Source organism: Cydia splendana, chromosome 5 (genome assembly GCF_910591565.1).
Source record: "Cydia splendana chromosome 5, ilCydSple1.2, whole genome shotgun sequence".
NCBI lineage: Eukaryota > Metazoa > Arthropoda > Insecta > Lepidoptera > Tortricidae > Cydia > Cydia splendana.
The window spans coordinates 21,245,537-21,256,571 of NC_085964.1; the positions used below are offsets into that span (position 1 = coordinate 21,245,537).

At 40.6% G+C, this 11,035-nt stretch overlaps 1 protein-coding gene across 1 annotated transcript in view; it reads right to left on the reverse strand.

Annotated features, from left to right (window-relative positions):
• Positions 1-11,035, reverse strand: part of LOC134790873 (maestro heat-like repeat-containing protein family member 1) — a 34,080-nt gene extending 23,045 nt beyond the window's left edge. Inside the window, exons 1-5 of the mRNA XM_063761858.1 lie at positions 10,894-11,035; positions 10,636-10,813; positions 6,048-6,219; positions 3,499-3,688; positions 76-2,914 (exon numbers count right to left, since the gene is read on the reverse strand). Of these exons, the coding sequence (XP_063617928.1) occupies positions 76-2,914; positions 3,499-3,688; positions 6,048-6,219; positions 10,636-10,813; positions 10,894-10,924 (3,410 nt within the window). The 5' untranslated portion in view covers positions 10,925-11,035. The remainder of the gene's footprint in view (positions 1-75; positions 2,915-3,498; positions 3,689-6,047; positions 6,220-10,635; positions 10,814-10,893) is intronic.

The following is an 11,035-nucleotide window of genomic DNA, read 5'->3' on the forward strand; positions in this document are numbered from 1 at the left end:
GTGCGTGTTGTTTGTGTTTTGTTTATTGGCCCGTGAAGCCACGTTACGCAACAAAATAAAATAATAGCAACTCACTCTTTAAAAGGCAGCCTCTGCGCCAACAGCATAGCAGTAACCGCATTAGTGTGGTGCCCCGCCAACGACAGCAGCGGCGACATCAGCTTCTCTCGCGACACCTCCCCCACCCGATCCATGGTCCCCAACACCACTTCCACTATCCTCTCTATACATTGAAACAAATCCTGACCTCGCTTAACAAACAGGGCGTCTAAAACCGCACCAACCCCCTCACTTCTTAACTCCTGGTCATCGTAACCCTCTAGCAAACTTTCAACAAACTGCATCGTGTGATGATGAGGGATTTTAGGAGATATAACGTCGCATAACATCATGCAGTAATCATTTATCATTCCTAAATCATTTGTGAGGACGTTCTTTTGCATTTCAGCTAAATCGGCCATGCATTCGTCGTTAGGTTCTATTGTGTGGCCTTCGTATAGATCTTGAATTTGTATGATCAGTTTTATGCAGTCTATTGTGGTTAATCTGACTGGGAAGTTGGTGTCAGCGATGCCTGGGACGATTAGTCCAAGTAAATAGCCCATCTGCCCAAACTTGCTTGGAGTTTCATAGTTGAGTTTAACGTTTTTGATGTAAGTGTCGAACATGACTTGTAAGATCAGTATCGATGCAGTTCGGATTTCATCATTTTCGTGTCGAAGCCATTCGATCAGCAATCCGATTAAATCATCGATCGTGCTAAGGCAAGTGGACTGTATGATCAGTTCTTGAATCAGTCTATGTAATAATGACAAGCTGTCATTTAAAGTTTTAGCTAAAAGATCGTTTCTATCTCCATTCCCTTCTATTTCATATTTCCTTTTATAAGAGGATAGTTCTCCAAAGACGCTGTTGAATAAAACGCGGAGAATTGTGTTTCTTTCTTCAGGTAGTATACCTTTTTGTAGTTTAGTTAACGCTTTAGAAGCTTTTACAATCATTGGAAACAGTTCCACATTACGTTTCTCCAGGTTTGAGTTGTAGATCTGCTCTAAAACAGCGTTGAGCAACTGCCATCTGTTCCTTAAAGTGATATTATGATGAGAGGCGGGGTATAATGATTTGCTTATTTCGTAAAGTGTCGTTATACTGGCTTTACATAAGTCAAAGTGCGGATTAGACTTTAGAATTTCATACAGAATCGCCGTAACATTCTCCCCGAGTCTAGCTAAAACGTGGACGTCCAAGCAATTGTGAGCAACTTTTCCGTAGCAAATAATGATGGTGTATTTAACGATGCCAAGCTCAACGTCGCTTCTAGACGCTCTTGATGATAAGAAATTAAGCAATTTGCTGCTTCTTCGAGCTTCATTGTCCTTGTAAGCTGCATCTAGCTCGTTTAGCACGAATTCTCCATGCTGTCTTGAAGCTATACCTATAGCTTCACTCACATAATCAGAAATCTCCATAGGAATTGATCTCAATTGATGTAGAATCAGTTTTAGCACTTTTTCCACAACAGCAGCATTAGACATGTGGCAGGAAAGGATAGCTAAATACTGAAGAGATACTCCTTTAATCACATTTCCCTGCTTTTTCCCGTTGATCTGTTGGGATAGTAAAGTGGCAATCGTTTCTACCCACTTATTATTGTTCACCTGTTCCACTGCTGATACCAGGAGATCAAGCAACATCCCATGCCATTGATCTTGAGATTCGTTCTTCTCTACAAACTTTAACAGCCTCTGAATCTCAACAGTCCAGGAATTCTTTAAATTCTTATGAACATCCCCTGAATATTCCTCTAAAAACAACAATAAGTTTCTGTTCCTTTCGATTTCCTCAGGGACAGCTATATGAGTAATGCATCGAATGAAAACAAGGTCTGGAGAGCATTTTAGCTCAACAGCTTTCTCATTTTGATCTTCAACAATGACGTCAGAGTTATTCTGGAGTAAAGACGTCAAGCAATGGCTGACGGTTGACATGGAAGGAGTGAACTCTTCGATTGTCAAAGCATTAAGCAATAAATTACGTAGAGGAGTCCTTACGCTGGTCACAGTATTGCACATCAGCACTAGCGAACTCTTACACGTATCGTGCAAATCTGTGATCTCATGTTTAGGGATATTCCCTACTGGTTCGAAGCCACAATGTTTTATTATGAACTCGACCATCGCGAAATCCTCCGCAACCGTTATACAGTTTCTATAAACCAATCCTACGATCGCTTTAACGAGGAGTTTCTTCATTTTAAGCCCTTGCTCGTTCGCTATCATAATTTTGAGTAAAACTATAAACTTCGCAGCGAATCTTTCTATAAATATTTGTGAAGACGTTATCAGATGAGTGAGGACGATGACAGCTTTCATTCTGTCCTTTTCCTGATTATTCTTACACTGGTGTAAGAGGCCTTCGACGGTATGATCGGGAAACTGCGTGGCCATATGATCGAAGCAACGTAGTACTTCGAAATGGTTCTTCACTGTATGCGGCTGATCGTAATCAGGTTCTATGAGAACTAGATTGAAGAGGACATGGTTTATAGAGGTTATTACGCTGTCTTGCAAAGTTAGTTTCGGGTTGAGAGCCGATGGCGTAAGCAAATACGATATACATTGACTGACGTAATATAGATTCAGTTGCGGTCTTCTGTAAAGACTGAGCAATGAAAGCATGAACTTATTGACAGTATCGTTGAACTGTCTTTCAGATATGAGTCTAGTGATGGGGCCTAAGGCCTCCAGTACGGACTCGGCGACTCTGGGCTCGTTGGAAGTTAGCCATTGGTTGTATAACACGTCGAATATGAGAGAGAATTCGGTGACAAAGTTGTCTTTGATGGACGTTATATTGTCGTTTTCGACGTTGTCGCCAATCTGCTCTGATACGGCGACCGCGAAGTGGCCGAATGCTGTGGAAGGAGAAAAATGTTGTAAAAGGAGTTTACAAAAGTTGTATATTTATAAAGCAAATGGAATACCGACACAGTGTCCTATAAATTAGACACAACACAGTAATACTTTCGTTTTTTTTCTCAGGCTCTAAAATAAGGTCTTACTAATGTTGACAAAGTTGATTTTATGAGTCGTTGCGAATGTTGTTCAAAAACAAAGTATTTCGCCTAATAAGAATAAACATAACAACAATAACCGACTAGGTTCCGTACAGCGTTTATAGGTATGTTATAGGTTTTATGTCAGACTTTAACTCGTGTTTAATTAAATTTCGTACTTTGATGTCTTCCGAAAAACGGGGGCCAGGCGGGCGCTCTGTTCGTACTCGTTCTTCGCTACATACGAGTTTTCACATGTTACTGTGTACTAACAATTTCTCCGTTCTGACGCAGCAGCGGCAGCATCCTGGACAGAATCCCCTTACATGTGGCACTGTTGCACGAGTATTGACCGCTGCCAACGTCCCTAAAGTGTGTTTATTAGCTAGAGGACCCAGGAGAAATATATTTATCGTTATATTACCCATATAGCTTGTACTAACCGTAAGCAAAGGCTTGCTTGTTGGCGTTCTGACGCAGCAGCGGCAGCAGAGGCAGCATCCTGGACAGCACCTCCTTAACATGCGGCACTGTTGCACGTGTGTTCACCGCCGCTAGCGTGCCCAGCGTGTGGGCGATCGTGTAGTGAGGCACTGACGATGCCGGCAGCTGGTTTATTAGCGAACGGAGGACCTGGAATGATTGGAAATGAGAATGACCTGAGCTGAACTTACCCTCCTTATAAAGGAAGTATGCAATCCTCGTAAGACGCAGCATATAAAGTTTTCATATTTTTAATTTGAGCCTTATTCTATAAGTAAATTGGAACGAATTTCGTTTGTTTGAAAAGCAACGAAACAAAAGAAATGCTACTTTATTTGGTTCATGAAAGGTTCAAATTAGATTGCACGATTATATACATTGTAATGTACATTGTCTAAGGAGGTTAAAGGAAGCAGTTAGCAACCTGATGACGGCTGTACAGTCGCCGTCAGATATATCGGAGCGGCCAAAGTGTTCAAAATATCTGAACGCGCACTCTAACGCCTTTACAATAGAGGCGTGTTCAGATATTTGTGGGCACCTCGGCCGCTCCGATATATCTGATGGCGATTGTACATACCCGTCGAGAGTCTCGGCACCGCACCGACCCAATCGAAGGGCGAGACGAGACGAGTAAGAGCGATTATGTACACACTCGTTCCCGGCCTGTCTCGGAGTATCAGGGTCTCTCGACCAGTGTGTTTACATGTAAAACATTGCTAGATTTCATGGAGGAGCTGGGGTGTTTAAAGTAGCGCTACAGAACTATTATATAATCTGTGGTATAAGGAGTAATCCTTCTTTATAGCGTGACGAATGCGTTTCACGGATTTCAACGCAAGCAAATCAATCAAAAACAACCGCGCGCTTATAGGCGTCGCGTTCAAAGGTTAGTCACTCAGGCGCGTTTTCCGGGCGGGGCGTGAGCGTTTACATATAAAACGCTCACGCCCCGTTCGGAAAACGCGCCTGTGTGACGGAACCTTAACCTATTTTACAAAGGGTTATTCTAATTTATTTTTAATTAGAGTTTAATACCAATTATACCAACATAGATCAGCGTTCCGGTATTCGAGAGGTTAAAGAATTTCCCCGTTTTCATAAAATATACCTACTTAAACTATAATATGTAGTAAAACCAACATGGAGCCACATAAAATTATTTACACAAATGATTCATGCCTTCAGGCGAGCGAAAACAATGACTATGATCTCATTTACATAATCATATGCATGTGCTCTTTCGCTAAACTTGTTATCTGAGGTGTTTGGTTACGTGTGCATATGTTAATGTGTACTGCTCGTGTTCATGTCCGATATATGTTATTCCAAACACAGCTTAGTAAATAATCTAGTACAATATGGTATTTAGATATACTATTAGCTTCTGCCAGGCGTGGCTCACTCCGCGATTTCGTCGCTTTACTACATGTAGCTAAAAGTACATCCGTTCCACACCAATTTTGGTGGCTAGCCATAAGCCGCGCGTGGCGCTGTCGCCACCTAGCGGCCATACCTGTCCTGATCGTAACAGACGCGTTTTGTTAGAGAGTGAGTCTTCTGTACCTAGTACTATTATTTATTCTGTGCTTCTGCGCGCTAATTCGTATGCATAGTTTGATGATTTCAGTGATAAGAATTAATCAATGTCCTTTCTTTGGGACACAAAAAGGCTACATGACAAATTTCATCAGATTTCACCTGATGGTTTAAGCTTGAAGAGGTTACAGACAGACGGACGATGTTACTATCACATGTATAATTTTGGTAGGGATAAATAGTGGTAGTGTTAAGTGTAGCTTGCGTAAAATGTTCAAAAGAGGTTCTTTAAAAATATGTAATTAAAATTCTAAAAAAATACTGTAACCAAGGGCCACTTGCACCATCCCACTAACCCGAGGTTAAGGGGATAAACCGTTAGCTCAGTGTCAAATTGCACTGGTAACCATGGTAACTCCATGGTAACCGGTTAACCCCGGGTAAGTGAATAGTGCAAGTGGCCCTAATTCAGATTAAAAAATCCTTACTTAGAAGTAAGTTTGTGATTGACAGATAGTTTTTATATATTTGATTTCTGGTTATTGTAATACACACTTTGGTTTGCTGCACCGGAGGAGTAAGTAATAACCATATCCAGAATAGGTATCATATTAACATCAAACTGGGAAACATGTCTTAAAAATCAACTCTATTGTGTTCGATTTAATATAGAAAATTGATTAAAAGCATCTTTTAACTTCAAATTAGACGTAATTTGTCTTTGAAGTCTGTCTTTGAAGTTGTCTTTGAAGAAGAAGAAGAATTAATGTGTTTGAAGGTAAAATTACATTGAAGCTGTAGTAACTTTACAGGATGATTCTAACAAACCCAAACTCAATGAGGATGTAGGTATTTTTTATTTTATTACAAACCAGAGTTTTACCTTTTTCTATTCTGTAATTTGATTTCTAAATCTGTTTCCAAGCATGAAGTGTACAATAACAAGTAATTTTATATAACGTCGACATACCAAGTCTAGATGTTCATGTCCAATCGCAACCAGCACCGCCGACGCCCCCATCTGCACAGCAGGATCCGGTTCCGAGTTTTCCGTCATTATACGGAGCATGTTGCTCGTCAACTCTTCTGCTATAGCCTTGTCTAGGCGCTTCACTTGGTTTACGCATGTTTGCTCGAGGACTCTGAAGGTTTAAGGTATAGTTTCATGTTTGGAAAAACCGGTCAAGTGCGAGTCGGATAAACAAATTTTGAACAAAACAGTTTTTTTCTTGTGGCCTGGATGAAGACGGATTTGTATAGTTCATTACAACGGTCTATCTCAAAAAATATGTCTGCGGTCTAATGCCTCAACCCATATAAAATGTATGAAAAGAATTGTGGCAATTATACACAACCGCCAACATATATATTTATGTTAGGAGAACCAACAGCTTTAACCGTTTCGGTGCGGATGGCATGACTGGCGTGTCATCAATGTTTTTAACGTGTGCCGTGTGACACGACAGGCGTGCCATCATATTCTATGGCAGTGGTGGGCAAACTTTCTTCATGGGGGGCCAAAACGTTTAGAAAATTTTAAGTGGAGGGCCAGAATTGTAGCCAACATTTATTTTGATTTGCGATAATCGTGGATTCGTGAGCCAATGCCATATACTAATTATTTCATAGGACCGGCGGCGGGCCGAATAAAATCCATTTGCAGGCCGCAGATGGCCTGTGGGCCGTACTTTGCCCACCACTGTTCTATGGCGTAAGGCACGCCTGTCGTGTGATGCCACCACAGCCAAAAGTTTTCGAAAATGGAAGACGCAACGAACCGGTTAAACAGCATTCTTTTTAAACAATAATTAAGTACAGTAATAAGAACCGGCCGATCAAAGTCATCCTAAAGTCTCGTCAGGACGCGGTCAAGGTACTCAAGAACAAATCGAAGGTCAAGCCGCAGGTGAGAATATACGATGACAAAACACCCCTGCAGCGGGCAGAGCTTGCGGACCTGCGGCAGAAGCTTAAGGAACGGACAGAGAGAGGTGAGGCTAATCTTACTATAAAATATGTTAGCGGAGTGCCAAAAATCACTAACATAAAAAACTAGCCAACCGCAACCCATACAACGACCTGACCTTTATGTATACCAATTTATGCTCTCTTCCTTCGAAATTTGATTTATTCCTACTGCAAGTGAACAGGACCAATCCAACTATTGTAATCGTATCAGAGACTTGGCTGCACGGCGGAGATAGAAATTGCACTTTTGCTATTCCTAATTATAGTCTGTATAGGCGGGATAGGCTAAGGCGCCCTAGGTTGCAGGGAGGCAAAACGCGAGGTGGTGGGGTTGCTATCTATGTCAGAGACTCTTTGAATGGCATTCCAATTATAGCTCGGAAAAACCTGAACTACATGTGTGATGAAGCTGAAGCTCTCTACTTGGATATTAGGTTTGACTCATACCACTTCCTTGTAGTTGGAGTGTATCGCTCGGATAACGAACCCGACTTGCAGACGCGGGACTCCAAGTTACTTGAAAAGTTGCGTTTGGCGTCTGAAAACAACACTATAATTATTGCTGGCGATTTTAACTACCCTGATATTGTTTGGCCTCTGTGCTCTGTGCAGAAATTGTCAGGAGCTGCTGAAATTTTCCAACAAATGTTTCTGGACAGTAACCTCCACCAGCTTGTATCTGAACCGACTCGCTTCCGCGTCAATAATGCACCTTCCCTGCTTGACCTTGTTATGACCAATGATAGCTCTCTTTGCTCTACTATAACTCATCAGCCTCCTATTGGAAAAAGTGACCACTGTGTACTGACATTTAAAATGCAATTGTTGGCTCAAAGAAATGCCCCTAGGATTAAGCAGAAGTTGCTCTATCATCATATCGACTATGAAAAATTTAGCCATGATCTTTGCAAGGATTTGGATGCCTTGCCTATTACATCTCAGCCTGTTTTAGATCAATTATGGACAGAATTTAAAGTTACTCTTGCACAAAATATTCAAAAGCATGCTCCTCTGGTTACAGTAAAACAGAATAAATACAACAAACCTTGGATTAACAAAGACATAGTGGCACTTACTAAAGAAAAACGATTAAGATGGGACTCCTATAAAGTAAGCAAGACAGATGAGGATTATGAACGGTTCAGGGCCATTAATAACCGATGTGTCGCTGAAACTAGAAAAAGTAGGAGTCGGTATGAAAATAACATATTATCAAACGGTGACAAGAAATTCTATGCCCACATTCGTAGGCTCAGTGCATCCAGAGTGGAAATTCCGCCTGCAATTAAAAGTCCCAGGGGAGATCTACTTACTAACCCTATAGACATTGCCAACGCTTTTGCTGCTGAATTTCAGAAAGCCTACTCTCAGGAACCGGATTTTACTGTACATCCTGTAGTCGATAAGGTGGCTCGCGTTCAGACCGCACTATGTGACATACTCTTCACACCAAAGCAAGTTTTTGATGTCCTGAATACCTTGGATGTTAACTCGGCTGCTGGACCTGATAGCTTTCCAAGCATTGTATTGAAGCAGGCTGCTGCTGTGATATCCCCGAAACTGGCAGAAGTTATGAATTGTTCATTTACCTCTGGTTGTATACCCCGGGATTGGAAACATGCTCTAGTAACCCCAATTTTTAAAAATGGTGACAAGACCGACCCTTCCAAATTTAGACCAATAAGTCTCACAAGCATCATCTGCAAGTGTATGGAAAAAATTATATGTAAGGAGTTGACGGGTTTCCTCAATAGGGAAAATTTAATATCGTTGAAGCAGCATGGTTTTGTACAAAAAAGATCGACAGTTACTAATCTCTTAACCTGTGTACATGCGTGGACCAAAAGTATGGACCTTAACCTCCCGGTAGATATTATATATTTAGATTTTGAACGTGCATTCGACAAAGTTCCTCATCAGAGACTACTTTTGAAACTAGACCATTTTGGAATCCGTGGAAAGTTACTAAAATGGATAGAAGGGTACCTGTCAGACAGAACCTTCACTGTGCGAGTCGGTGACTGCCTGTCTCGACCACTAAACGTGCTGAGTGGAGTACCTCAAGGATCTGTCCTCTCTCCAACTCTGTTTGGAATATTTGTGACTGACTTAATAGCACTAATAGAGTCAGAGTCGTGCTTTTTCGCAGATGATGGCAAGTTCTTTGCTGACCCTCATGTTTCTTCGGGCCAGCTGCAAGCTGACTTGGATCGGTTAACGGAGTGGACCTCGCAGTGGATATTGAAATTGAATGTTAACAAATGCGCAGTCCTGCACCTCGGTAAAAAAAATCCTATGGTCCAATACATGATAGGAAACACTCCAATTGCAGCGGTGACGTCTCAAAAGGATCTCGGTGTGACAGTTACAAATAACCTGAAGTGGGGTGAGCACATAAATAACATAGTCAAAAAGGCAAATTCGTTCTTGTATGTTATAAAACGCTCATTTCAATGCATATCTGTTGAAGTTTTTATCAAAATTTACAAAACATATGTCCGCCCCTTGCTTGAATATGCTTTCCAAGTATGGAATCCTTATTTTGTCAAAGACATTGACCTTCTAGAGAATGCGCAGCGAAGAGCCACCAAGATTCCTTTTAAGCTGAAACGCCTACCTTATGAAGAAAGGCTAAAAGTACTAAAACTGCCCACACTCAAAGCCAGGAGAGCGAGAGGAGACCTCATCGAGTGTTTTAAGATTGTTACCCACTGTTACAACCTCCCTGACATTCACGAATTAATCAATATGAGAACTATCAGCCGCGAGACCCGAGGTCACAGCCTAAGAATTGTTCGCACTCCCACTACTACTAAAGCTGCATATCATTCCTTGTCCAACCGTGTCGTGGTGGCTTGGAACCGTTTACCGGATAGTGTTGTGACTGCTCCTTCGGTCAATGTGTTTAAAAACAGATTGGACAAGTGGCTTTTAAACAATAAGATAGACGATGTTACTTAGTGATGTGATATGACTTTACAAACTTTGAACTATATAGTACTGGACACTGTGTGACATAGGCTCATCAGCTAAATAGCTGCTCGCCTATAATTATATAATAATAATAATAATAAATCAAAGTTTTGATTAACTTATGGTTGAGTGCTAATTTCAATTTCAATCTCATTTATTTCACACATAAATTTACAGTACAAACCCAGAGTCACTTACATGGAAAATAATTATAAAATAGGAACATTTTTGTACTAATATAAAACTTCTAACAACAGAATCAATAGTTTAAGGAAAAGTTTCCATTTAGGTACTGAATGTGTTAACACATGTTAATCAGTATACCAATACATGTACATACATATTTAACTAGTAATTCTATAAAATATTATGCAATTCAATCAAATACAAATATTACTATAATCTCAGTATGTATGGGTAGAATATGTTATAATCCATTGGTTATCACTTAGAGCTGATTTAGACGATGCGAGAACTCGCATGGAGTTTCATACCGTTGCGGGTTTTAATTGGTTGGTTAAATTGGATGTAATGTAATCCACAGTCCGCAATGTAACTAAAATCGCATGCGACTTCGCGCGCCGTCTAAATCAGCCCTTATCATTACAAATACTCACTTTACTACATTTCCCAAATGTATACTAGTGACGAATGTCGCATTTTTGTAATAATCGCAAAATATATCAATCACTTCATTCGGGTAGTTATTCGCTATCTTCGTTAGGGACTTTATGACCACATTGTTGACCGAGTTCTCCTTATCTCCTATAGCATTTATTAACACCGTCACAGTTTCTGCAAACAAGTTACAACTATTTTTGAGAAGCCCTACAAAAGTTGCACGGTTAAAGTCTGTAATCCGGAGTAATACGAACCTTTTAGTGCTTCAGTTTTTGTTAATGACATATTTACATCGATGTTGGTTGTCTGTTTGAAATAATAATGTAAAATATTGCTGCTGTCTGCTTATTATAATCCTTTCTGTAAGCAACTATTTCACAAACAACACAAGTGACA